The 27,590-nt window shown below is 49.5% G+C and overlaps 9 protein-coding genes across 9 annotated transcripts; 4 read left to right on the plus strand and 5 right to left on the minus strand.

Annotated features, from left to right (window-relative positions):
- Positions 1 to 1,508: 1,508 nt before the first annotated feature.
- Positions 1,509 to 2,907, minus strand: FPRO_00521 (uncharacterized protein; the record flags this gene model as incomplete). Its single annotated transcript, XM_031225299.1, has 3 exons — positions 1,509 to 2,572; positions 2,639 to 2,805; positions 2,870 to 2,907. 3 exons carry the CDS (start codon positions 2,905 to 2,907, stop codon positions 1,509 to 1,511), a joined length of 1,269 nt encoding a protein of 422 aa, XP_031075949.1.
- Positions 2,908 to 3,461: 554 nt separating this feature from the next.
- On the plus strand, positions 3,462 to 5,437 carry FPRO_00520 (uncharacterized protein; the record flags this gene model as incomplete). Its single annotated transcript, XM_031225300.1, has 2 exons — positions 3,462 to 3,659; positions 3,713 to 5,437. 2 exons carry the CDS (start codon positions 3,462 to 3,464, stop codon positions 5,435 to 5,437), a joined length of 1,923 nt encoding a protein of 640 aa, XP_031075950.1.
- Positions 5,438 to 5,597: 160 nt separating this feature from the next.
- On the minus strand, positions 5,598 to 7,939 carry FPRO_00519 (uncharacterized protein; the record flags this gene model as incomplete). Its single annotated transcript, XM_031225301.1, has 2 exons — positions 5,598 to 6,370; positions 6,421 to 7,939. 2 exons carry the CDS (start codon positions 7,937 to 7,939, stop codon positions 5,598 to 5,600), a joined length of 2,292 nt encoding a protein of 763 aa, XP_031075951.1.
- A 2,576-nt stretch (positions 7,940 to 10,515) lies between these two features.
- Positions 10,516 to 11,337, minus strand: FPRO_00518 (putative FK506-binding protein (FKBP); the record flags this gene model as incomplete). Its single annotated transcript, XM_031225302.1, has 5 exons — positions 10,516 to 10,751; positions 10,814 to 10,887; positions 10,943 to 10,984; positions 11,036 to 11,093; positions 11,160 to 11,337. The coding sequence occupies 5 exons, from the start codon at positions 11,335 to 11,337 to the stop codon at positions 10,516 to 10,518; spliced, it is 588 nt and encodes a 195-aa protein (XP_031075952.1).
- A 2,584-nt stretch (positions 11,338 to 13,921) lies between these two features.
- On the plus strand, positions 13,922 to 14,260 carry FPRO_00517 (uncharacterized protein; the record flags this gene model as incomplete). Its single annotated transcript, XM_031225303.1, has 2 exons — positions 13,922 to 14,072; positions 14,142 to 14,260. 2 exons carry the CDS (start codon positions 13,922 to 13,924, stop codon positions 14,258 to 14,260), a joined length of 270 nt encoding a protein of 89 aa, XP_031075953.1.
- Positions 14,261 to 15,341: 1,081 nt separating this feature from the next.
- On the minus strand, positions 15,342 to 15,807 carry FPRO_00516 (uncharacterized protein; the record flags this gene model as incomplete). Its single annotated transcript, XM_031225304.1, has 3 exons — positions 15,342 to 15,524; positions 15,574 to 15,629; positions 15,687 to 15,807. The coding sequence occupies 3 exons, from the start codon at positions 15,805 to 15,807 to the stop codon at positions 15,342 to 15,344; spliced, it is 360 nt and encodes a 119-aa protein (XP_031075954.1).
- Positions 15,808 to 17,440: 1,633 nt separating this feature from the next.
- Positions 17,441 to 21,242, plus strand: FPRO_00515 (putative myosin I heavy chain; the record flags this gene model as incomplete). The annotated part of the gene is made up of 3 exons (XM_031225305.1): positions 17,441 to 17,443; positions 17,505 to 20,856; positions 20,911 to 21,242. 3 exons carry the CDS (start codon positions 17,441 to 17,443, stop codon positions 21,240 to 21,242), a joined length of 3,687 nt encoding a protein of 1,228 aa, XP_031075955.1.
- Positions 21,243 to 21,655: 413 nt separating this feature from the next.
- FPRO_00514 (Palmitoyltransferase PFA4) lies at positions 21,656 to 22,945 on the minus strand (the record flags this gene model as incomplete). Its single annotated transcript, XM_031225307.1, has 1 exon — positions 21,656 to 22,945. One exon carries the CDS (start codon positions 22,943 to 22,945, stop codon positions 21,656 to 21,658), a length of 1,290 nt encoding a protein of 429 aa, XP_031075956.1.
- A 423-nt stretch (positions 22,946 to 23,368) lies between these two features.
- On the plus strand, positions 23,369 to 26,488 carry FPRO_00513 (uncharacterized protein; the record flags this gene model as incomplete). Its single annotated transcript, XM_031225308.1, has 4 exons — positions 23,369 to 23,406; positions 23,466 to 23,521; positions 23,630 to 23,868; positions 23,924 to 26,488. The coding sequence occupies 4 exons, from the start codon at positions 23,369 to 23,371 to the stop codon at positions 26,486 to 26,488; spliced, it is 2,898 nt and encodes a 965-aa protein (XP_031075957.1).
- Between the last annotated feature and the right edge of the window lie 1,102 nt (positions 26,489 to 27,590).

Below are 27,590 nucleotides of genomic sequence, written 5' to 3' on the forward strand. Positions count from 1 at the left end.
AGCGGATGAGCCGTCTCGTCCTGGTTTGCTCTGCTCTGTTCTGCTGTCAGATCAAGAATTGGCTAACGTAACTTTCATCGCTTAGGTACCTATCATCTGCTCCTTGACGATCATGACTTGTCAGTGGCCGTTAGGGTGGTGACATCAGTACATAAGCAGCTACGTAACTTAGTACAGGGCCAAGCTGTGGCCGCTGCTTACCTTGCCCTTGAGGGTTTGAGTGTCTTGTCTTGAAGGCTTATTAGAGCATTGGATGCTGAAGATCATATTGGCTGTTGTGTTGAATCGCCTGTCAAAGATGATCAGATGGAATGGCAAGGCGTTGTGGCTGGTGTACAACAGGTACAAACTCTTATCTTGCCGCCATGAATCTCAAACTTGTACTCATCGACCGCAGTGTCGCACCCGATCCTTGAACGACAACTTGATTCCCCAAGGAATAAGCATCAACGGGCCCCAGTTCATTACGCAATCACTACAGATCTGCGGGACAATTCTCTTGTTTTGTCGCTCATTTTCTTCAATAACGCCTCATTCTATTGTAATTCTGATGAGAGTTTAATTGGCTTTCAAACTCGTTTTCACATAGTATATATGTATATAGCTCAAAGCTCTCTTGTTGCGTTCCATGCCATCAAGGCTCACTCTCAAGATCCACCTCCGCGAAGGGCTTTCTCCAGCCGCTAAAGACCATCAAAATACGCTACTGAAAGGCCCTGTCCCTTGAATCTGACCTTCCAGGGATGTGGCGTGGCTGAGGTGGCCCCTGCTAAAGCTCAGCCTCCGCACCCTTCTTCTGATACAATAACCAACTATTGCCTCTGTCTAATATTCGTCCATCAGGTTGGATTAACGAAACTACTTGTGGGCAGTCTTGTTAATATCATTTGCCTTTTTTAAAGGCTTTGGTCGCAACGTGTTCTTCTGAGATTATTATGGAGTGTTTACTCCAGTGATTTTGCAAGGGTTGTCATAAGTCTTCTGTTAAGCAATGCACATTGTCGGGTTTCCGTGATAACCACCAGCCTTTCTGAATACCACTACTTCTTCTTTAGTCGTCTTACATTCAGCCGTACAATGAGACCTTTATTCTCACATTTCCCCTTGTCTAGCCTGCGGGATCTTGAAACACCAGCCTTTGATATCTTCTCCGGGCTTGTAAGCGTTACACAGTCGATTCAGGGACAGTGTTATACAGCATTCGCCGGGCCCTCTTGATAAGAAGTCGAAACCTAGTAGTATCGTTTTCCGAAATCTCGGCTTTCGCCTTTGAAGAGGTTGTCAAGCTCTCAACTTTAATTCTTAGTATTTTCAACAGTGAGACTTTTATAGCAGGGTGGTTATCAATCATCAAGGTAGTACAAGACAGCTGCTACTTCAAGGTAAAGTCTTGATCCTCTTAATAGGCAGATTAAAGTGAATGGTGATAGTACGTAAAATTAACATGTGAGAATAAAACGACCTTGAACTCCCGCTCCAACCAAGTTTGCATAAGTCACATGGTATTTTTATCCAAACTTCTTCTCAAACTTCTTCAGCATGCCCGTCACGCCACGCTCCAATCGTCCCGCATTCTCCTCAAGTTTACCTCTTGGCTCCTTTGTCTTAGGCGCAAATGAGTAGATCTCGGAATTGGCCAATTCTGTCTGCGTTGGACGGTATACCTGCTGGTGGATTGAATATTCTGCACCTGGCTGAGTTGGCACCTGCTGCTCTTGGTGTGTATAGTTGTACTGCGTGAAGCCTCCAGGAGGTGGTGGAGGAAGTCCCGGGTTGGAAGCTGGCGGTGTTGGTTGCGAGTGAGGTTGAGTCTGGGCCAGAGGTTGAGTTTGTGGAGGAGGCGGGGGAGATACAAATCCAGGTGAACCTGGGAATGTTGCACCATATGGACTTCCCAATGCTTGAGCAGGCATTGTAGCAGCTCTTTGCAGTCCAGGATGCTGACCGAATTGAGGTGGAGGTAGTCCGGGACTTGTCACACCTCCCGGAGGGAATTGCGATGGTGGAGGCATACCCGGCGTGAAAGGCTGCTTGTGGTAGTCATACGCAACAGCAACAGCCAACGGGTTGAGGGGATCCTCGTCCGGAGGCGGCGTCTTTTCTCGGTGCTGAATCGTCTCCGGAGCTGCTGGAGCGGCCGGGTTATAAGCCATCGGAGCAAAGCTGGCTGGTGCCTCGGAGGGCGGGGCTGGAGGCGGGACGGCGACGTTGGGAGGAGGCGCAAAGCTCGGAGCGTTGGCTGAACCATATTGAGGGTCTGAGATGGCAACGTTCTCCAACTGCTGAACCACAGAGCTCATAGGCGCAGGTTGAGGGGGCGGGCCAGGCTCATCCAGGACTTCAACATGCGAAGGCGGAGCAACTCTTCTTACGCCATTGACAAACTGGAGCGCATCTGTCTGGGTCCAGAAGTAGATGTCAAGTGAGTGAAGCTTATAGTGGTACTTGTTTTGATTCTGAGGATCAAAAGTTGGTAGGTGCCATTCGTTTTGGTCCGCGACAGCTTCAGGTCCGGTCAGAGTGACGTTGCATTGTTGCTTGTAGGAGTATCGGACGTGTGTCTGATCGAGGTCTACAGGTTGGCTTATCAGTATGGTCCACTCTCAACTATGCGCGACCTCATCATGCCGAGTCTTACATCCTTCGAAAGCATCCTGATCCTCAGTGCCTGGCTGGTTGGCAATTTCGATGCGACACCGGCGCTCGTTGGCGTTTTCAAAAAGATAGACATACGAGCCCTTGTCAAACCTGTGATGTCTGGGTTTCACAGTATCGGGGCCATAGAAGTAATGAATGTCTGCGAAGCTTCATCGACGGTCTGTCAGCAAATTGGGACATCTCCCCGGGGTATTTAGCCGTCGCAACTTACAGTGTCGCAACATTCTCCTCTCCTGGTCGTGCAGCCATATTGAAGGTTCTTCTCCTCTAGGAGCTCACCTCACAGAAGAAGATTAAGAACCTGTAGGGAAAATAATCAAGTGATTCGTGACAGAAAGAAAATGTGTGGCCTCGTTCAGCTTTTGTACCCTCCCCGTCAGAGTCCAACCCTCATTTCAGAGCTGGGCGCCATTTGACTCGTCGACTGATCAACTTCTGTGTTTCCAAGAGACGACATAATGCATGTAAGTTGTCCATGTCGGCGCTTAAACGCCTGTTCTTGGGGAGGGGAAGCACATTCTTTGGCCAATTGAGTTCAGAGGACCCTTGGTGTCGTTAGAGCTGTCCCACTACCAAAATAGCGGCCCCCACTACCTAAGACAGCACTAAAAGCACCTAAAACAGAGGCCCTGTCAAGTCACATGACCTCGTGTGTTTTTCGAACGCGTCCAGGATGTTGAGGGGTTCCCCGTCACGTCATCCTTCTCCTCTCATCCCGGAGACGCGACGACATCAGGCTGGCTTCACGATGCCTTCAATAGTCGCAGTATATGCTATGAAGACACCGCTATTGTCCCCTTGAGATGAGCTCAACTGATCAAGCGGAGGAGCAACCTCCATTACAGCCAACAGAGGAACCTTCAGGAGCTGAAAAGGAAACAAATCATGTCAACAGAGACACCTCTGAGACTGCAGAGGACGATGCTTTCAAAACCCTCAAATATTCCCTTCTGGGACCATCGCTACTAAAAGCAGGACAAGATACAGTTGATCAAATAAAGGTACACATCCTTGCCGCACGCACGAACCAATCATCACTAACACAACTTTCAAGGTTTCTGAAATCATCTACAACGCTTCCAAAGGATCCAAATTCTTCAATCGCGAAGAAGAACGAGACAAAGTCCTCACCCAAAAGATCGAACAAATTATCGCGCGAAAGGCTCAACTCGAGAAGAGGGATCTGACTCGAGACTTGCGCAATGCAGACCGTCTGATTGCCGAACTTGAACTCACTCGCGACCTCACTCAACACATCGTCCATGTGGACTGTGATGCATTCTACGCAGCTGTGGAGCAACTCGATCGGCCGGAAATAAAGGACCTCCCTTTCGCAGTCGGTGGCGGTGTTTTGACCACTTGCAACTATGTTGCGCGCAAGTTCGGCTGCCGGTCAGGCATGGCTGGCTTCGTGGCGAAGAAATTATGTCCAAGCTTGATCTTGCTAAAGCCAAACTTTCAGAAATACAATGCAAAAGCGCATGAGGTGAGAGAGGTTCTGGTTAACTACGATCCCCGGTTTGAGAGCGCTAGTATCGATGAAGCATACCTGAACATAACCGAATACTGCCAGGAACACCAGATGGACCCGGCGGAAGCTGTTGAACAGATGCGTCGAGAAGTTCATGAGAAGACAAATATCACAGTCTCTGCTGGCATTGCTGCTAACGCAAAACTCGCGAAGATCTGTTCAAATATGAACAAGCCCAATGGGCAATATGTTTTATCTTGCGATCGGCCAACAATCATGGCCTTCATGCGCGACCTACCTACCCGAAAAGTCAACGGTATAGGGAGAGTCCTCGAGAGAGAACTGCTAGAGATTGGTATCAAGACTTGTGGTGATCTCTACAAGCATCGACAATATCTCAATCCGCTTTTTGGTGACAAAACCTCAGAGTTCCTGTTCACATGCTACTTAGGTCTTGGTCGAACCAAAATCCAACCAGCAGAAGAGTATGAGCGCAAAAGCGTTGGCACGGAGAGCACATTCCGCGACATGTCGGATCCTACGCAGCTGAGAGAAAAATTACGAGCAACAGCGGAGGAGTTGGAGCAGGATATGAAGCGCGCTGAATGTAAAGGCCGTACACTCTGTCTTAAAGTCAAGCTTCACACATTCGAGGTCTTCACTCGGCAGGTCGTCCTACCAAGAGCTATATGCCTTGCAGGCGACCTGTACAACTACGCTCTGCCTATTCTCACGAAGTTGGAGCAAGAAATGCCTGGCATGAAACTCCGGTTGATGGGTTTGAGATGCACACATCTTGTCAGTACCAAAAGGCCTGATGCCATGGCCTTCTTCGGCTTTCGGCCTCGAAGGACAGACTCTGAAGACCGCCCGCAAGACGGTACCCTGAAAAGAAAAGCGAGTGATGGTGACGGAGAATGGGAACAGTGGCCAGGAGCTGATCTTCAACTTGACGACCCAGATGGCCTGCTTGAGGGCTCTTCTAGTAACCAGGACACTCCAGATCAATCGCCAGGCCGAAGACACGGCAAGGAGATCGCCCCTAATCCTACAAAAGAGAACGCTGAAGAGGAGCAGTGGTGGGACTGCCCCATCTGCAGCAGACCGCAAACGGCCGATGAGCGGCAATTCAATGAACATATAGACCTTTGCCTGTCGAGGCAGACAATTCGTGAGGCTGTACAGGCAGATGGCCCGTCAATAAAACGTGACCCGACGCCCGAAATGAAGAAGTCACGGATGACAGAGAAGAAGAGAGGGAGGCCGAAGGTGCCTGACCCGAAGCAGAAACAGTTGTTCTTTGGATAGTGTAAACGATATGACGTTGATGTGAATGATGCAACCAGGTCTATAATATAATATTGTCTAAATATTCGTCCAACTTTGTTTTGCATTTCCGTTGGTAATCCAAATCTATCGTGATTCCAAATCCGTGAACGCCTTGCTCGTATACATGCGATGCACAACTCTACATGACTCTAGACTCTCGACTAGCTATCCTATTCATCGTCTTTGTCCTTCTGATCTTCGAGTCTTCTTCCTCTTCGCGTACTAACTTCTCTCCTGGCAACCTAACGGCCTTGTCAAGCGCAACAGGGAGACCTCGATGTCGGCCTCTGAGGATCACCAAGCACAATACAAACTTGCTACCTCGGTGCATGCCTCCAGCCATGCTGTAGCTTTTTCCTGGTAAGCCCATGGACAGACCAACGCACCCATAAGCCGAAACAACCTCAAACAACACATTAAAAACACTGTAGGCAAGAGGTTGTTCAAGGAAATGGTCGGTCTCGATGATCATGATAACGATGACCGGGAGGATAAGCCACCACATGTCGTGAGCAAGCTGTCCACGAATCTGCTGTCCAATGAAAGAGATGCGAGAGTTATCGTCTGGGCCTTTGGGTGGAGGTCGCACGCCAACGCCATGGAAAGTCATAGATTTCTTGACCGTCTTTTGAGCTGCAGCGGTGACTCTCCGTCGTAGTGCAGGTTTTTCTGGTTCCTCTGAGATCGTGGGCAGAAGGTGGTTTCCATTTTCGCTTCCGTTTCCATTCTCTGCTTCCACAACTTGAGGGTCATCCTCATAAATGCCAAGGGATCGTTCCTCATAGACGTTGGAGTGGCGCATTGTAATTGAGACAGGGTACACGGAAATGTACATCATAATCATGTAGAGCAATTGGACGGCGGGATAGAGACCTGAGATAGAAACGACCGCGAAACCAGCAGCACGAACAGCTTGAAGTGTGTCAGTAAAGCAATCAGATAATAGAAAAGTTCTTACTTACCAATTGCTTGGAACCATCCAGCAATGATACGGTCAGACACTGGCATAGCTTCTACAACATCATTTCCGATATTCAAAACTTCAAAAGCAACCCAGTCAATCGTGTTGATAGTAACAATGACGGTGAAGAGCCACCATGTAGCACCTGACGGGAAGAGTGTCGTGTATACTCGGCGGGGATACTTGAGAATGAACTCGATCGTCTCTTTCCATGGCCCCAGAGTTTTGGGCTCGGTGGTCAGTTGCAATAGCCTAAGACTACACCAGAGAAAGAACCTCAAGAGCAGTGGGTAGCCCGTATTCCCAGCAAGGACAAGGATGCCAACGACGATGAGAACGAAATATGCATCCTGAAATGCACCCATGCCGGCGTCATTGAGTGACATGCCGGCGTTGTTAAATGCCGAAGACGACAAGAAGATTCCGCACCACCAGGGGTTGACATCATTGACGGTTGCCGCGGACGGCCGGTTGATGCTGATCCAAGCACCCAGTGCAATTCCACATACAGCTTGCCACATGAAGGCGTAAAGAGGAACAGTGACGGCCAAGATCTTCAGCGCGCGGTATTCACAGCCACCCAAGGCCTCACGTTCATCGGATGATAGATCGTAGAATTGGCCTCTCTTGCTTGTATTGTGACTCCCGAGTATCTTCTTCCAATGCAGAAGAAAGTCTTCTGATTCGTCGCTGTTGACAGAGTCTGAGGTTGAAGGCCGTCGGTTGGGTTCCTCGTTCTCGTTCCGTCGATAGATGGACACGCTGTCTCTGCCGGCGCTTCGGGGCGACAAGTTGTCTGCGAATTGGATATGATCGCCGGTGTTTGGGGTCATAGGAGCATTCCGTGCAGGAGCTGCTACCTGCGTCGTATTGCTATCATTGCCGTCTGAGTCGGAGATAGAATCTGGAGGAGCAGTAACAGCACGGCGCATGGGAGCAGTTGTCTTGAACAAGTCGTTGGGGTCAGGTTTCTCAGTCGCTGTCCTTTGAACTGTTCCAAGACCAGTCAGGGTATTAGAAGTCTCGGTTGAAACCGGTGTTGTCCTCGCTTTGGCGAAAGGGAGGAACCTCCCAAGTGGTTTGGCGCGTCTCAATGCGGCCCGCCGTTTCCTCGCTTCTCGTTCTGTCCTGACGATATCCTCAAAACGCTTCTCAAACGCCTGCTTTCGTACCATGACCGTCCAGAATGAAACCCATAGAGCACTTCCAATGATGAAAAGAAGATACAGCAGAACCTGCTGCCATGTCGTGATTTCGGAAAGATTGACGGTATTGAGGCCTGTATCGCAAAAAGAAGACACAACCAGGAACAGACAGTCGACGTAGGGGATACTCTGGCTTGGCTCGCTGGATAGCCAGAAGATAAGCGAGAAGAAGAGGGATCCGAAGATGAAATAGGCGTAGTGAATGGTTATGAAATTGATGGGTGGCACCAGCCTCCCAGCCTGCGTGACGACCGCATCAAGGCGCGGATGCTCCTCACGAAGATCTTTCCATCGAGATGTGAAAGAGTCGAGCATCGTGGTAGTTGCGCTGGGTTTGAGATGCCAAGATGTGTACCCCAGCTGAAAGGGTCAGCTCCCAAGCAATAGGAGTGGAGCCTCAGAAAAGCTTGTTAATTTAGTCCGGCGTCGTTATTTGAAGAAGTATGACATTTCGATCACTAGACGAGACGATTCTGTGATGAAATCGCGGTGATGCCGAAAAACACAAGTGAGTGAGTGAGTGAGTGAGTGAGTGTTGAGTGAAAGAGTGGAAAGAAAGAAATAGGTAGGTTTCGCTAGCAGATAAGGTTAAGACGGAATACGGCAGATGCAAGGAAAGAGAGTAAATAGGATTTAATTATACGGCGCGGGCGTGAGGACGGAGAGACAAAGCCGAAAACGAGACAAAGAAACTGTTTGACTCGGGAGATGGTGATGGTGAAAGGTGCCAACTGGCGGTGCGTCAATCGAAAACTAACAGGGAGACAAGGAAGCCAATATGCTACACCCCTTGGATCCATCCCAATGGATGCTGTGCAACTGAGAGCGCAAGGTACCACCAAATTCAAAAGTTGAGCGGGCGCTAAAAGCTTACCGCGTCCCAATTGAAACGGTGAGCACAAGGTGGCCCGGTATAAGGATACGGTATTTACAAGGTTGAGGATCATGGAAAGGTCAAAGCTAGGTACAGACAAAGAGGGAGCCAACATTTGGATATCCATCAACTACCCTCAATTCTTGTTAGAAACAGTTGCGTCTAAGCCCCAATGACCTGATGAAGTACAATTGATGCTCCATTAAGGTTTAGAATCGGGATTGTCTCTGGCCATTCCCGCCAGTCATCTCCATATTCATCCCGTCCCTCCCGTCGCAGCGGAAAGTCTCTAAATACCTTAGTTCCCGGGGCATTAAAACGGGCCAACGGGTCCGTTCCGGCAGCGGATATCATTGGTTTTATCGTAATGGAACGCTGTTATTTTCGGCTTCACTTATACGTGTTTCAATCCCAGCCAACTTCAGTCTTGCTTCGCTGTATCCAAGTAAGCATTTGCTTGTATTGAGCATCTTTATGCCTACAAACGTATATACTTAGCATGTAGCACTGTCATCTATCATTCCTACTTGAGATTAGTCTTCACGTAATCATGATGTTTAATTTAACATCCGCTCCTTATCCAGTTATTCCCCTTTCATGGATTGACCCTTGCGAGCTGGTGTCTGAGCCTACATCCGTATGTAACGCCTTCCTGGGAGGAAACGAAAGCCCCAAATTGAGTTACGATCAATACTAGTAACACGCGATCAATATCTTTTGTTGTCAGGTGACGCGTGTTGTTGGGATATTGGAGCATTCCTTAGGCAGCTGTACGTTGTCATTGACCATTCTAGTGTTGTTCATTGTTACGATTTGCCCCAAAGATTGACGCATTATCACCAAAGCTATACAGCGCATCACCATTGTCTCGAAATGAAAAGCCTATGTGGCTGAAGGTTTGCAAGCATCACGGCGGTGAGGTTTCAGATACGTCACGTGGAATAAGTAAGAGCATAACATCTCAAGACTGAAATTAGCTATAATCGATTTCTCGAAGGGACTTGTGCCAGATCCTTGCTTCTAGTGTCTCATGATACTCTTTGTCATGAAACATCGTTTTAGAATCGTACCTACCCTACACTATGGAATACAAACTCACAAGCCTCCGACACTGTAAGTCAACAAGGGTGGGCTCTACACTGATAACACCAGGCTGGTCAATCGGTAAGTATGCCAAGTAACGCAGTAGAACTTGATAATAGTGGCATTCATCTCTGGTTCGTCGCTCGCCCCGACGAAATCGTAGTTCTATTGCCCACAGCCGTCTATGATATCTTCGGACGTCTGACATCAACATTGACATACGATCTTTAGTGATCTACTCATAATTAAATATCATCACGATGGAACAGAATAAATGACGCAGTATGAACAGTCGTTGACCTCACCGCTAGATATGAGATAGATTTATCAACACCCCACCTGCAAGTGAACAAAGTGTACATCCGGAATAAGCTCAACGATTTTACAAGTGACTCAAAGCAGGAAACCATTACAATAAGACCAGGGGCAAGACCCGCTCCCTCTCCGTAAGAAATAAACCGCCATTCAAGCCTGTAGGTCATACGAGATGTCCAGCTCAGTAGTGAGAGATCAGACATGCTCAAGACATCACCAAGTGCATCCGCATGACTCAGGCGCCCATACCTGCATATATCCGCTCATCATCAACATCCTTTGATGTAACAGAAGATCAGAGAACACCAATACATGCGGCCACCAGAGGCGAAGCCATCACAAGAACAAGATGAAGGTATCGTATAATGACGTCGAGATCTACGAGGCAAACCCTCTTGCCCGAGATAGACAGTAGACCCTCCCTACAGCGCGATTATGCACATCCGATCCACATGTCACAGAGGGCCAGCGTGGGGCTTGTCCCCGAGCGGATAGCACACGACGTTGACAGGATCCGGGTTTTGTTATCCAGCCTCTCATGGCTGAGTCTTAGACAGAATATGGTGTGGTATGGGTTGATACGTTATGCACAAAGTAGATCATTGAAGACATCAAATCCTTACAGCTCCTCGTGCTCAGGAGCGTCATCGGTGTCTGCAATGATGGTCTTGGCGGCATCAGCAGCATCGACGACAGCCTGAGCAACCTTACCAGCAACATTCTTGGTGGCAGATGCGGCAGACTCAACAGCCTCACTGATAGCCTCGGCGGCAGTCTCGGCACCCTCGACAACCTTTGTCTCGATCTTCTCGGGCTTGGGTACGCCTTGAATTCCAACGAGCTCTGTCTCGAAAACTGCAGGTTTGTAGTGTTAGGCGGTGAATATGAAGCGGGAGGGGCTGCTGGGAATAACGAACCCAGGGTAGAACCGGCAGGAATAGGGCCAATGGCTCGCTGACCGTAGCCGTACTCAGGCGGAATAGTCAAAAGTCTAAGTCAAGGGTCAGTAAAGAGGTGTCCCTGCTGTAGCTGTATGCTTTACGTACCGCTTCTCGCCGATACACATGTCGAGAAGACCCTCGTCCCATCTACAGAATTGTTAGCCTCGAATTTGTATACATCGCAGTAGTGAAGCTTACCCCCTGATGACCTGACCAGAGCCAACGACGAAGTCAAGAGGAGTGCCACGGTCGTAGCCTTGTGTCTGAATTAGCATGTGCTTTGTGACGATCATTAATGTAGATGCAAGGCGGAGGAACTTACTGGCATCGAATTGTTTGCCTGAGTCCTTAAGGGTGCCACGATAGTGCATTTGAACCCTGTCTCCCTTCTTTGTCTTGCGGTCGCAGACGACGGGAAGAGTAACGTCAATTTTGAGCTCCTCGGCGACAACGCCAATGGCGGCAGAGGCGAGGGCGGAGAGGAGGAGGGCAGCCTTCATGGTGGCGGTCGGGATAGATGCGGGGCGGGGAATTGAAGAGGTAAACGGAGGTCACAACGAGGTTGAGGTAAATGAGAAGCCTGAATTCGTTGGAGATGTGACGTCGACAGGTGTGGTTGGCACGTCGTGTGAGGCAGTGTGAATGGATGCGAGCGAGGTTGTCGTTGTATGGATGAAGCTCCCGTCTGGTCTGGGGTTGGCCTCTCTAACGTTAAGCTGCGACGTGTCCGTTTAGCGGCTAAAGGCTCTGTACTGCAGCGTGCGCTTCTAGCAAAACAGCATCATAGCTTGGAGGGTCAGGCTTAGGAGCCTGTTATTGGTCAATGGGGCCGGCCCGTCTGGATGACCCCATCCTTGATCTGTTTCTGGGTTGTCATGTCTCGCATCTCCATTTGGAAACTGGGGAGGCTGCAATGCCAGATATGGATGAGCAGAATCGAAATAACAGGGTCCATCCATGAGGATTTGCATCACGTTGGCCCTTCAACTACGTACACATGGATATCTGCAGTAAATCTGACGCATTACAAATATGCATTTACATCTTCTGTTTCTGTTTCGGTCTCGCAGGGCGAAACCATCCATGTGACTCATGACGATAACACGACGCTTCTGAATCAGTCACGACCTTGTTGTACAGCCAAGTGAGGCGCAAAAGGAAACATCCCTTGGCAGTCCCTGATTCATCACATCAAGGCTGTTATCGAAATAGGGTATCGCGACGTCACTGGATGGTCATGTTTCTGATGTGACCAGTAATCAGTGTCGGGCCCATCCGTCCATCCATCCGTGTTCAGGATATCAGGACTAGTAGGAATCGTCTGCTGCGGCGGCTAGGGCGCCGATGTACTTACGCGTGACTGCATCAAGGCGAGATGGTGTAGAGCTTCAGCAATCGACAAGTTTACTACTCGAGCAGGTGCATCAGTTCCTGCAGCAGAGATGCAACCCAGATGGGGGCACATCCCAGCCTGCAGGTGTCAGATCCACCAGCGCCGAGAAGCCCTGGGCCAAGCGCTTCACACGCTAATGCGCTTCACGATGAATTTCGCCTCTTGTCATGATGCTGTTTATCGAGACAGGGAGACATGATCGTCCCCTTTCAACCCCTTTCCGTTACGGTGGGGGGCATAGAGCTTCCATAGGCTCGGGTGCACAATTCAGAGACACGGTGACATTATGTTTAACTTTTGGGCACCGATAGGTATGAGCTTGAGTTGGATGTGTCTGTTGTACAAGGGCGATGCCAGTCATGAGAGTCGAGGCCTGCATCAAAGAAAGAAGAGAAAAGGGGGGTCAACAAAGACGAAGACACAGAGCGTGAGATTGCGAGTTGTCTCAGACAAAGAGTGGAATTGTGAGATTCACGAAGCGAAGCCTCACTCCCTTTCTTCCCCAGTCATGACGACCACCATGGATATTTTTATCTGTTCATGGTCACTAACTTAGTGCAGCTCCACGATCCCAAGGTTGTGGTACGTGTTACTGGCGCTGGTGCCTGTGGTGCCTGGACCGGACTGGACTCTAACCTCTAGCATGACGGCCGCTGCGAGTGTTTCATGCATTCACTCAAAGGCCGTTGCATCGTGAAAATGCCCCCGGTCTAAGCAAAGTCTAAGTCATCCTGAGGGGTTGGTATTTACCAAAGACCGATTACATGCACAACAGACCAGAAGAAGCGACTCGTGGCCCCCAATTACAGGCAACAACAGGCAAGGTCTTATCGTCTTGTCTCGTTTCATCCATTTTGAATCATTCTCTCCAAATTGTATCCCCTCAGACCCGGTCGGTCCATCTCGCGCACACCGTGGGGCTTGGTCCTTTGCCCTGCCCTGCATCAAATGCTGCCCATTCGCCCTACGTCGCTAAGGCTCCGCCCTATCCAGCGTCACCAACCTTCACTCGTTGACCTGAATTTCGCCACCGAGGGCCTGAGCAGTGCTGTCACAAGGTTTCTGCTATGGGGGACGAATGTTCTGCAATTGCAATGAGTCTTGCTGGGATGTTTTCTTTTAGACTCTGGTCCCTTGCCCTGGACAGCCAGTCGATGCCCAATGATTTGACTACGCCCCATTATGCTGCACCCCGTACTGTCCATTCCCATTTACACACCATCCATTACTAGCCCTCCCGTCCGTCGTGCTTTAGAGGCATGGCCCGCTTGCGGTGCCGGGCCCGGGAGTACGTGCTTGCTCGGGTCTTGGTCTTGTCTCTGACTCCTTTTGACTCACTCCCCTGAACTCGATGGAATTCCTTGGGTCCCCCCATATCGAAGGCTACCTAGTGTGCGAGATGCCTTGCGCTTTGCCAGGTAACCCTTGTCCTCCAGGCAGTGAGGTCTTGGGCTAAATCCACTTACAAATGACTGAGTACGTACTATCATTTCTCATCATAAAGCTTCAAATACATATAGACCCCCTTCTTCCTATGCCATTCCCTTTTTCATTCCCACCAAACACTCACAATACAAAGCCTTGAAAGAACGGACAAGATTGTCATTTCAACCACCAGCCATTTCGATTAACATCTGCAACACAAATATCACCTAAAACAACTACCCCTTACAACCAACACAACCGCAACCATGAGCTCCCCTTACACTGTCCAAATCCACCAGAGCACCAAGGAGCCTTCCATCTCCAGCTCTTACAGCTACTCTTCTGGTTCGTACAGCTCTTCAACCAGCACAACGCCTCGATCTCTCTCTCCTGGCGATTACCGCGAGTACGGTGCTGGTAAGTTTCTTACCACCGAGTCTCCGGGCTCTTTCACTTCCCAAGGTCCCACTCTGACATTTGATGCAGACAAGCACACTACACAAGTCGCCAGCTCTGGTCGAAACTTGGTCATCAACCACAATAAAGTCTCGTACGAGAAAGACTCGCCGGCACCAAAATATTCTGGCGCATATACGAGGATCTAAACAACACTTGGCCACAGCCATTTTTTCGATTTCCTATGTTTCATCGATTTCGAACAGCGACATGTAACGGATGTGGGATATACACAACATAGACAGGCGTTTTGACATTTGGGGATATGAGGCAAGATTGAGCGCAGCATGGCGATGTATTATGGGATTAGAGAGCATGGGTTGCACAACGATAACCAAGATTGATAGACTCTGGGACGGGTTGGATTGAGCCGAGACTGTTTTCCCTTTTCCTTTTTTTTTATTTTTTATACTGATTGTATCATCCTTTGTACTTTTACTATTCGAGCGTCGGACACTTTGCGGTCCGCGCTGAACTTTTTAGAAGGGCCAAATCTCCCGTCTTGACCTCTTACAAGTCGAGATGGCTGGATGAGATATGAGACGGCCCGTCGGACTGGTCCGATTATAGCGACCCAATTTGAGACCATGGAAGAAATTTTCCAACACACCTTTCAGCTGTTTCAGCTCCTTTCCAATTTCATCTGTGCTTTTTCCTTGATTTTTGGAAATTTCAAAAAAGGGTCCAAGACACCAAAAAAATTATTGATGGTGTGACGGGTTGGGTTGGGTCTCTGCGAGTGGATGGGGCCCTTGGGTTCCCTCCCGCTCGGTACCTGCAGCCCAACCCGTGGCAGGGATTCTAGAGCTTCTGATATGCAGTGTCTCCTCCACTTTGGAAGTGTTTTGAAGAGGTTCTCCACGTTGGAATTTTCTATTAAAATGGCTTAGACTGTAAAAAGATGAGATGGAATTCCCACTTTCTGCGGATCAGTGACTTTGTCTCTGCCCAAATGGTGTGTGAACAGCAGTCAGAGTTGCATTCTCACACCCCAAGCTTCGTGTTAGTACGCAGTCGTGTGAGGCTTTGGGCATTTCAGGATTTTACAGTGTTCAATATACTATAGCAATTACCACGGTCCAAGCGAAGGCCTAATAGTGCCCATTCATTTCATATCATTTGTATGCACAACCATCCATTCACAGTCAGGTTATTTCGTTACCAAAAAAAGATTTCCATTTCTGGCATCATGAGTACCGAGGCTCATGACCCCGTCGCATGACATCATGCTCAAGCGCCACCCTCACGCTTGGCATACTCGTCCTCGATAGCCTCTTCGTACTTTTTGGCCGCTTCGTCCTGGGCAACAGTACGCGGGTCGTCGTGCAAGACGCCCTCCTTAATGAGATCCTCTGGGTCTGGACGGTGTGAGATCTTGTCGTTAAGCTTATCCTCGAGCATGTGCTTCTCGAGCTGTGGGGGCGTCAGCGACTGTGGCTCCATGGTTTGAGGGTGGACTCACCTCTTTCTGATGCGCCTGGAGGCCTGGCGCTGCCGTAGAGGCTGGAAGGATATTCTCTGTTCAGGGCATGTAAGCATTGTACATGCAAGGATGCAATGCGGGGGGCTGCTCACTATCTACGAGCTCGGAGCGTTCGGGGCGGTGCTTGAGGTGAGCTTCCAGGGAGTTTCTTCGCTCTACAGGAGAAATGGGAGACTCGTCAACGAGCTTGGGCTGCTGTTCAGTGTCGGCCATGGCGGTAGAGTGTAAGTTGGGTAAACAGGGCAGTCAAGTCCAGAGTAATGTGTGTATAAGTGTAGCAAGTACTGGTGGTGTAAGTGATCGCAACAAAGTTTGGAGAAGAAGAGGGTAAACAGGTCTCAGAAGAAAGGGAGGCGGCGGTCTTAAGTTTATCTACTCCAATACTCTCAAGCTAAGGTCTCAGAAATGGGCCGTTGATGCGGCAGCGCAATGCCATGTTTATGCGCATTGGATGTTTCGTCGGGCGTGGTTGGCTTGGGCCGCTCACCTGTTTAGTGAGCATGCCACCTTTGGAGGTTGCTACCCCGCAACCAGGAAGCTCGCTACTGTAAGCTGCGCGTCAGAGGACAGGGGATTGGACGATCAGTTGCTGGCTAAACTGAATTGAATCAGATTGTTAATTGTTTCCTGGGCGGATGTTTTGTTCTTCCGTTGGTGATACTATCATGATGGTTAAGAGATCGGTCTGGAGCTTGTTTGGCGGGGACTAAATGCAGGCCAAGACGCTTGAAGCTGGAGATGAACGGAGCATCTGGTGGATAAGCGCCACTTGAATTTACTATCGGTGATTGATTGCATACTGGTAGATCAATGCTGTTTGTATGAGCTTGCTGTTTCTGATAACTCTCATCCAGCTTATGCTTTGATATCTTCTGTCTAAGCTCCACGGCGGGCCTTGTTCTATCACTATCTCAAGGAATGAGACGTGGTCAAAGTTAGACCAGTTCGCTGCGGCTCAATCTGAGCAAACTTTAGTATAATTGAGGCACGCTTGTTCTCACAGAGGAGCGTCTCTAGTCGAGTTGACAGCTTATCTGTACGTACCTACCTACTAGGTATCTACTAAGGTACCTAGGCTCGAGTTGCTGCTGACGAAACCGTTTGGACAAGTCATCTTTGTCAAACCCACCCCAGCCATGTTCCTCAGTATCCCTGCAAAATACACTACGACAATTGATAACAAACTCCTTCGTCTCCGGCTCAAATAGTCAGGATATGAGTCGACTGCTCACTATTAGATTTTGAAGACTTGCACAGCAAGCCAAGATGAATCTTATTCCCTGATGATACCTATTATCCCACTGCACAATGACGACACATCGGGCATGAGCGAGTAAAAAGCAAGGCAATATTCGTTATCGCAGGGATGACCGAGTCGGGATATTATTAGAATCATCCCTAGAACACCGCAAAAGAACTGAATAAACAATTCCACCTCGAAATTCTTATGATTTATGCTGCCTAGAGCAGACTTTTATTTGCCGCGCGTTTGCATACAATAGCCAGACGTTAACACTTGCTACCGCCACTTATTGCGTAAGGCTGCACATAATCCAGGGGGGCTGTGCCGGGCGGAAAATTGTCGGCGTTTCGTCACCCGTCAGGCACCAGATCATCACTGAACACAACCTCCCAAGTCCAGTCGTCTCCAGCCACACCAAACCTACCTAAGCTCCAGACTTTCTCCTTTGGAATTAAACCTCGTATTTTCTTCTCTGGCTTTTTCACACCAGAGGCCTTCAATTATTCAACACGGGATTAATCTTCTGATGCCCGTATAGATACAAATTCAAAACCCATCTCTCGCTTTCCCCCTCCCCACTCTCTCCCCCATAAGTCGCACATCATGGTACGGGTCAACCTTTAATATCGGCGTCTTTTTTGGCTGACAACTTTTACTCAACTCTCAGGGAATATCAAGACGCCCTAAGAACAAGGGCGCCGGTGCACCCGCGGATGGCGCAAGCGGAGGCGCGAAGCCCAAGAAGGCCACCTTTGAGACAACCAAGAAGAAGGAGATTGGTGTTTCCGATCTGACTCTGCTGAGCAAAGTCTCCAACGAAGCCATCAACGATAATTTGAAGAAGCGATTTGAGGGCCACGAAATTTATACCTACATTGGCCATGTGTTGGTCTCAGTCAACCCTTTCAGGGACCTGGGCATTTATACCGATCAGGTCCTCGAGAGCTACATGGGCAAGAACCGACTCGAAATGCCACCACACGTCTTCGCCATCGCCGAGGCCTCGTACTACAACATGAAGGCATACAGCGACAACCAGTGTGTCATTATTTCAGGAGAGTCAGGAGCCGGAAAGACCGAGGCGGCCAAGCGCATCATGCAGTACATTGCTAGTGTGTCTGGTGGGGAATCCGGAGACATCAAGCAGATCAAGGACATGGTGCTGGCAACCAACCCCTTACTAGAGTCTTTCGGAAACGCAAAAACACTTCGAAACAACAATTCCTCGCGTTTTGGCAAGTATCTACAGATCTACTTCAACGCCCAGGGCGAACCCGTGGGTGCCGACATCACAAACTACCTCCTGGAAAAGTCACGAGTGGTGGGCCAGATCACGAACGAGCGAAACTTTCATATCTTTTACCAATTCGCGAAGGGCGCTTCACAACAATACCGAGAAACATTCGGCGTTCAAAAACCTGAGACCTACGTCTATACCAGTCGGTCAAAATGCTTGGACGTGGACGGTATCGACGATCTCGCCGAGTTTCAGGACACGCTTAATGCCATGAAGGTTATTGGCCTTACTCAGGCTGAGCAAGATGAAATTTTTCGAATGCTGGCGGCTATCTTATGGGTTGGAAATATCCAGTTTCAGGAGGATCAGGGCGGCTACGCAGAGGTTATCGATCGATCAGTGGTTGACTTTGCCGCTTACCTGTTAGAAGTTACCCCTGACCAGCTCATCAGCGGTATCACAATTCGAATCCTGACACCTCGAAATGGCGAAGTTATCGAATCGCCCGCCAACCCTGCCCAAGCACAGGCTACGCGAGATGCTCTGGCAATGGCTATCTACAGCAATCTTTTCGACTGGATCGTCGAGCGCATTAACAAGTCTCTCAAGGCGAGGCAACCGACAACCAATACAATCGGCATTCTGGATATCTATGGATTCGAAATTTTCGAGAAGAACAGTTTTGAGCAGCTGTGCATCAACTACGTCAACGAGAAGTTGCAACAGATCTTCATTCAACTGACTCTCAAGGCCGAGCAGGAGGAATATGCCAGGGAACAGATTCAATGGACTCCTATCAAGTACTTCGATAACAAGGTTGTGTGCGACCTTATCGAACAGATCCGGCCAGTTGGTATCTTCTCTGCTATGAAGGATGCCACCAAGACCGCACACGCTGACCCTGCTGCTTGCGATCGCACATTCATGCAGAGTATCAACGGCATGTCTCATGCTCATCTTACCCCTCGACAAGGAAACTTCATCATCAAGCATTACGCTGGTGATGTCACCTATACTGTCGAAGGTATTACGGACAAGAATAAGGATCAGCTTCTCAAGGGGCTTTTGAACCTCTTCCAGCACAGTGGAAACCAATTTGTTCATACCCTGTTCCCTCGGCCCGTTGACCAAGATAACCGAAAGCAGCCTCCTTCTGCAGGCGATCGCATCCGAGCTTCCGCCAATGCCCTGGTCGAGACGTTGATGAAGTGCCAGCCCTCATACATCCGTACTATCAAGCCCAACGAGAACAAGTCGCCAACAGAATATAACAGCCCCAATGTATTGCATCAGATCAAGTATCTTGGTCTTCAAGAAAACGTTCGCATTCGTCGTGCCGGTTTTGCTTACCGCCAAGATTTCGACAAGTTCGTTGATCGATTCTTCCTCTTGTCTCCTGCTACCTCATACGCTGGTGAATTCACTTGGGAGGGAACAACTGAGGCTGCTGTAAAGCAGATTCTCAAGGATACCAGCATTCCTAAGGAAGAGTGGCAAATGGGTGTTACCAAGGCCTTCATCAAAGCCCCTGAGACGCTCTTTGCCCTTGAGCATATGAGAGACAGATACTGGCACAACATGGCTACGCGAATTCAGCGCATGTGGAGGGCTTACCTCGCCTACCGAGCCGAGTCGGCGACTCGAATTCAGCGATTCTGGCGGAAGAAGCGAACCGGAGCAGAGTACCTTCAGCTTCGTGACCATGGCCACCAGGTTCTGGGAGGTCGCAAGGAAAGACGCCGCATGAGTCTGCTGGGTTCCCGACGATTCCTTGGTGACTATCTGGGTGTCAATGCAAGCACCGGCCCCGGAGCTCAGATCCGCAACGCAGCTAGTATTGGTACAAACGAAAAGGCGGTATTTTCATGCCGTGCTGAGATTCTGGAGGCCAAGTTTGGTCGATCCAGTAAAGCAAGCCCTCGAATCATCGTCGTCACCACCAACAAGTTCTATATCATTGCTCAAATGCTTGTGAATGGCCACCCACAAATCTCAGTTGAGAAAGCGGTGCCCTTGGGAGCCATCAAGTTCATCGGCGCCTCATCAGCGCGCGATGATTGGTTCTCGCTTGGCATTGGCTCCCCCCAGGAACCTGACCCCCTCATGAATTGTATGCTCAAGACAGAAATGTTTACTCAGATGCAGCGAGTGATGCCCGGTGGATTCAACCTTAAGATCGCTGAGACAATCGAGTATGCCAAGAAGCCCGGCAAGATGCAGCAGGTCAAGGTCCTGAAGGATTCACAACTTCCAGTTGATTACTATAAGAGTGGTGCTGTGCACACACAGCCCGGTGAGCCACCGAGCTCCATCTCTAGACCTACACCCAAGGGCAAGCCTGTACCTCCTCGCCCCATCACTCGAGGCAAGCTGATCAAGCCTGGTGGCCCCAACGGTCGACCTTCTCGCATCCAGGGCAACCGAACTGCCAAGCCTAGACCAGGGGCAGGTCGAGCCGTGCCTCAACCACCAGCTGCTGTCTCTAATATTGCCGCTGTTCCCGCTGCCGCCACCCAAAGCACTCCTCGTATCGCCCCTCGTCCTGGTGCCAACGCTGCTACTCCAATTCCCGCTGCCCACAACGCTCTCCCAAGCCATACTCGCAATGCTAGTGGCGCTGGACGTGCACCCCCACCGCCGCCTCCTCCTGCTGTCGCAGCACGTCCACCAAGCCCGCCCAAGGTGATGGCCAAGGTCTTGTATGACTTTGCTGGACAACGAGAAAACGAGCTCACCATCACCGCAAATGAGATCGTTGAGATTGTGCAGAAGGAATCCAATGGTACGCTTGAACCTTTGACATCGGAAACTAAACATTACTAACATGATTATCTAGGTTGGTGGCTAGCCAAGAACCCTCAAACTGCACAACAGGCTTGGGTCCCTGCAGCATACGTCGAGGAACAAGCTCCACCTGCGCCTCGAGCTCCTCCGGCTCCTCCGCGATCCAAGCCAACACCCCCTGCGCCCCCAGCCAAGCGTCCTGCTGCTAACCGTAAGCCTGCCGAGCTTCAGCAGCGTGACTCTGGCATGAGCCTCAATACGCCCAATGGAGGAGACAGCCGCAGCAGCACACCGACACCCAGCTTGGGCGGGAGTTTAGCGGATGCTCTTCTGGCCAGGAAGAATGCTATGCAAAAGGAAAAGGAGGATGACGATGACTGGTAGTCGACATAACGAGTTTATGCTTCACGAACTTACTAAGGAGTCGAGAAAGAACTTTGACCGAGACAAATCTCGATGGGTCAGACTTTTGCACCTGCATTGCATGACACAAATCGCAGTGTGTAAGAGAAGAGGAGGGATGGTATATGACAGTGTGTTCTTTCTTCTGTTGTATACAAACGAACAAGACTGTACTGGGCAACCGAGGTGTGTAGAAAGCCGCAAGGAAATCACGGCCGAGTTTGGTTTTGGTTTTCTTTTCTTGATGCTTTGGGCAAGCGTTTGTAGGAAGGGTCGTTCTGGGACGGACTGATCGACGAAGATATTCATATTCATTGCAAGAAGATTACAGATTTTAGAAGGGGTTATATACTTTGACATTGAACTTTTATACTCTATTATACATGTTATGTCATCTAATCGTCTGAAATATCTCGCTGGAGCACTTTTCGTCTTCTCATGAGCTCGGCTAGGGGCACATCTTCGTCTGCCGCCTCAGCTTCTGACTCTTCCTCATCAACACCATAATCTCGCAGTCTATCGCCATCCGAGTTCACCCATCCAAGACCTTGATCGAATTCACGGTCATACTCTTCATCGTCATACATATCATAGTCGTCGACCTCTTCAAGTTCCGCCATGAGATGTCTCTTGCGTTTCTCATCGTCAGCCTTTCGCTTGAGAAACTCAGCCTTGAACTCGCTGGAGCTCATACTCGCTTGGCGAAGCTCCTCGGCGTAGTCACGATTCGCAGCAGGCCAACCCCTTGCAGCTCGACGGATCTTGTCGGGATCGGGAGGAGGCCAAAGTCCTTCAACGCGGTTGAAGCCGTTCTCCTCCCACTCCCAGCCTGAGCCAGTACCATCCTTAGCGATGGTGGGGTTCCCTCCGAGAGGGAAGAACCACATGAGCATGTTGCGGGTGCCCATTGCTTGAGCCATATTGTCAAAGAAACCGATATCGTAGGGGAACTCAAGTCTTTCGAAGCGCACTTTCTCGCCATCGGGACCTGTAATGTCCCACCAGTCCTTAGGTCCCTTATCCATGAGAGCTTCATGGCGCTCCTGCTCCCATCCTTCTATCATAGTCTGGTTGAATATCCATGACCTAACAGTGTTGATGAGCATGATACCCAATGCGACAGTGGTAAAGAAGTTGACGATCGCAATTAGCGATAGTCCGATTAGTCCAGATAAGCTAGGTCCTAGGTATGCAGGGAGGTTTCGATGTTCCCAGATCTTAGAGAAGCGTTGCCATAGAAAGTAGCCAAGCATCCAGAGCGATATGTTTGTATATACCAAGAAGCGTAGAAAATGAGGAAAGGTTGTCATCGATACACAGTTTCTAGTCCAAGGACAATGGTGATCCATCTTGGGAACACATCTGGCACAATGGCGACAATGATGCGCCCGAGGTGGTTTAGGCGCCGCGCATTTGTTACACCATCGCTGTCCATCAGCGTCAATGACACGATCCTTGAATATATATCGTCCCGGGTCGACGGTCACGGCTCGGTAGTACGTTAACCATAGTGTGAAGAGGAGGGTATTAAAGATGATGGTTTCGCGGCGCGAGGGAGGACCTGGTTCGAGAGACGTCGAGTTGTGAAAGAGAAACTGCGAGAAATAGCCAAGAAATGTGATAAGAGCGCATACAGAGGGCACGGCAAGGCCCTTGATGAAGGGCACGTCGTTGAGGCCGGCCATGATGAAGCTTTAGCTTGAGCTGTTACATCACATGGAGGTTTAAAGTCGTTATCAGATAGACAGGCTGGCTGACAGGTAAGGTAGCCATGATGCCCCTAAATTTTAGTGGACCGTTGGTGTTTCAAACCGCTATATCCCGAACGCTCAGCGAATCAAAGTCCGCTTATGTAATTCTCAGGGGCGTTCGTCAGCAGTCCCCTGATAATCAGCCAGAACTGAGCAGGGGTGCTGTCTTGTGTTTTCTCATCATGACGACGATATGAAACTTCGATTGATGAAAATAGTGACTTGGAGTTAATATCTATGTTTTGGTTGAGAGTCAAAAGCCAGACTGCGACGACATGAGTAGTTTGAAGACGCTATCAAGCTTAAATATTTGTTGTTCCAGTCTATCTTTGCCTTGAGGGTTCTGATAAAGCCATCATGGCTGGAGATACAGTGGTTCAATTGTTTGCCTTATGGTACATTTCTCCCCTCACTATCGAGTCTTAATACATATAATAGCTAATGCTGTTTCTAGTGCTACCTCTTCATTCTTTTACATATCTCAAACCCTTGAACGCCATTCTCTAACAGGTTAGTCATAGCCCTGTCATTCCAGATATGCAATCAGACCTGACATGAGATATTACTTAGAAAGTCCGAGACTATCATCATTTCTTGTATTTCTGCTCTCCGGAATAGCATGCTATGGAGTCAGTTGTATAACCAAGTGGTTTCCTGGCGCAGACGGACGCTTCACAACACGTCGCCAGGGTTCTTTACTTGACGGTGCACATGATGCTCGAAGGGGGCAGAACACACATCTTCCTGGAAGGCCGAGAAGACTTTCCCTTCCAATGCTTGTATTATGTATTGTATTGAGATTGGAAATTTTCCATCGTGTCAACTATCAGCAACAATGTGCAACTCCTGGCCTCGAGGTGAGACTACGCCCTTTATCACAGATGGATAGTAGGGAAGCTTACAATCGTCCAGTCTTTTCTACCACTACTCTTCTTCGCTTACGAAATATTCACTTCTCGAAGGAAATGGGGCTTTCCTCCACCAGAGGACCCTGATGACCCCTGGCGTTCATGCTTTGATGACTTGGTCGACTGGTTCAGTGGCCCAAGAGTTATGCTCAGTATGGCGGTGTCTAGTCTCATGGTGTTTTCTACAGGCACATACTACGCCACAGGCCGCATAACACGCTCCACGTACTATTGCTTTGAACTACTCGAGAGCAAGCGGTCAACCCTTGCTTTGCAGTGTATGGGACTTGTGCTTGATGCCATCATCGTGATTCTTCTTTGGCGCTTGCTCGCCTGGTCACGCACCGCTAAGCTGCGTTTACGAACTTTGGGTACAGTCTTGACCCTCTCTTCGATATCGATGAGTCTTGTGTGGGTAGGGAGCAGGCTTTTCAAGGGGTCGTCTGTGCTTCACGCTGGGTTCGGCTTTCTCTACGGATTTGATATCATCGTCGACAGTGTTGCCTTTGCGGCACTCATGATCTCAGCTACGTTCTGGGTCTGCGAGACATCACCACTTACACCATCCGCTATCATCACTTTTCTGGTGGGAACAGCAAAGGCCTGTCATAACATCTTCCACTACGGTGAATACCTTCACCCTACACGCCTTAATGAGATCACCCCACTTTACTTCATTGCTTTCGGCATGATCATCTTCACATACACTCATGGTATTCAATCTGTCATCTTCATCAGAAGATTCGTTCTCATGGCTCTTCTCGTTGGCCTTGTTGTGGGCACTACTGTGTTCATTGCCAAGTCTGATCCGCAGACTTTTAAGCGTCATCCTGTCAATGACTTCATTTACAGAGCCAATATCAGGCAAGACCGTTGGATGCAGGAAGCGAGCACAAGTGGGAGTCTTCCCATTGCTCACAAGATCTATAAAGAACGACATGAAGGACGGGATCCTCCCCCGGCATTTGCAGATTGGTATGACCTGGCTAAGGATACTGTGGTCATTGATAAATTCGATCAGATCGACCAAGATTTGGCCCCCTTCCGAGCTATCCCACCCAACAAACTTCGGCAACGAGCTTCCCTTTTGTCTCAGATGCCTGGTATCCATACTATCGGTATCAAGGACGGTAATGCATCGAGGCTACCTGAAGTCACTGGTCATGATGCCAAGGTGCTGGACGGCCTCGCCTTAACCATCAACAAGTTTGCTAAATTCCTCCCTGACATGCTCTTTCCCGTTAACCTGGGAATTACACCACGGATTCTTCCATCATGGGAGACAGCGAATGGGCACAACAGGGCTGACCTGACCCCAATTGTCAATCTGATATCGAAGAGGGCAGCCAAAGAAGATGACGCAGACCAGGTTGAGGAAACCAGCTCTGCAGAGACTCCTGTGGCCGCCCCTTTGCCAGCGCTGCCGGATCATCCCCAAATCAAGAAGCTCTCCTTGATAAGCCCAGCCAACTATCGCCAGATGCAGGTTGAAGCATGCCCCCCCGGCTCACGAACTCGAACCAACCCGCATTGGAACATTGGAGAATTTTGCGCTGATTGCGTACGAAGGCACTCAAAGGCGCAACTCATGGTCAACTGGGAACGATCACTTCAGTACTGCTTCCAGCCTGATCTCAAGTACCTCCATGGTATGTCTCTCTCAAGTCCTCATGCGGAACCAATCAGGGACCTTTTGCCATTATTTGGGTTCTCCAAGTCGGAACCGTTCAATGACATCCTAATACCTCCTCCACAGGAAGATGACGACAGACTTGACATAGGCTGGAACTTTGACCGTCGCTACGACGCCATGTTTTGGCGTGGTCAAACAGACAATGGCGTTATCTCAGACCAGGCCTTGCGTGGCAATCACAAATTTCGGCTCCTTCATATGCTGGGAAACCAAAATCCCGATGACAAGGTATCAATGGTTCTTCCGACAGCAAAAGACCCATCAGTATACCGACATGAAAGGGTACCAATTACAGAAGCAAATCTTGTCCTCCCATCGAGTGTCGGCATGAACAATTACACAGGCTGCATGGGCCCCAATTGTGAGCTTCTTCATCAGACTTATCCCATCGTCAACGAAGCTCAGGACCAGGAGCCCCTCGAATACCGCTATATCCTCCTCTTGGACAAGGACTACGGGCCGTCACCCGACCTTCTCCGCGTGCTCCGCTCAAAGAGCGTACCTTTTATCTCCACCATCTTCCGTACGTGGTATAGCGATCGCCTGATTCCCTGGCTACATTTCGTGCCCATCGATACGCGTTATCAGGGTTTGCACACCACCCTGACATACTTTACTGGTACACAGAAGAAAGCATACCTCAACGGGCGCGATACTGACATGAAGGGGCTGGCCAAGGATGGGGCCTGGATTGCACAGCAGGGTGCCAAGTGGGCAAACCAAGCGTTAGGGGAAAAGGATAAAGAAGTCTACCTCTTCAGACTACTGCTTGAATGGGCGAGGTTGGTTGATGACAAGCGTGATGAGATTGGGACAAGTAAGAATGATAAGGGCGAGCTTGTGAGCTCTCCATGGACAAAGAATCAGAAGTGGTGATTATAATGGGTTAACTGGTGGCAGGAATCTCTATCTCATTTAAGTTAATGATCTGTCTGCCTCTTCTTGTATATTTCTTTCCATAGCTATGAAGCATCATTACCGGAGTAGCTAGTCGCTTGTCATGCAGCAGGATGCCAATACGAGTAGTATACCTTTGATGATTGAAATATCGTACGAAATTGATCCACGTTGCTCAGGCTCACAAACCGTACAACTCACTCAACAGCTTGGTGCGAAGATCACATGAGCGGCATCCCAAAAGGATGCAGATCGACTGGCATAGTCACCATGCAGTCTCCATAAGTTCGAAAAAAAAAACCCCCATGGGTTTTGTCATTGGAGGTCTCGATTCGTGGGAGGCATCAGCCATGATGCACATCGAAACCTCTACAGACTCCATGTACACTCAAATACAGGCGGCAGCTGGGGTCTTTAGTGAGACGTGAAGTAGGCGGCAGTTACGCCGCCGTCATTCCGCCACGGCGGATGCTTAAGAGCGGTACCGGGACGGTCTTCTCGGCCTACGATGAACCGATAAGACGAAAGCTCTGTCCAATCCCATATGGGTACGGGGCCCAGTCCGGCAAGTGCCTTTCGATATTCGGGAACCAGCACCGGGGACAAGTCCGGAGTCACTGCCTGATGTTTAACAGCTGTGAGGTATGTATGTAACAGCCCAACATGCGGTGATCTGGAAACATGCCAAGCGTCGTACTAATGTGATGTGAAATGAAGGTGAGAGCTCCGTCAGATGCCATGGTTTTCAAATGTGCCAGCTTCGTGTGTAAATCTAACATCCTCGACCCAATTAATGACAATCGAACTGGTTAAGTAAAGAGTTCGGATTGTTTTCCCGTCGGTTGAAGACGCCTTGTGTCGGTGAATCTAATGTGCTTGGTGGAGATCGCAAAACCGATTGGCCTATTGCAAAGGACTCAGAGTCACGTCGGGGTCGGTTGCCCATCCGTCATAAAGGAACATTGTGCCGATGAATCAACGAGTCCTTGCTCAAGCTTGGACCAACAACGAGAACTGAAAAGTGGATCAGATCTGATGATGTCTCGTGAAAAGATCTCGGTGAAGACCCGGACCCAGGTTC

This window comes from Fusarium proliferatum, assembly GCF_900067095.1.
Source record: "Fusarium proliferatum ET1 genome assembly, contig: FPRO_scaffold001, whole genome shotgun sequence".
Lineage (NCBI taxonomy): Eukaryota > Fungi > Ascomycota > Sordariomycetes > Hypocreales > Nectriaceae > Fusarium > Fusarium proliferatum.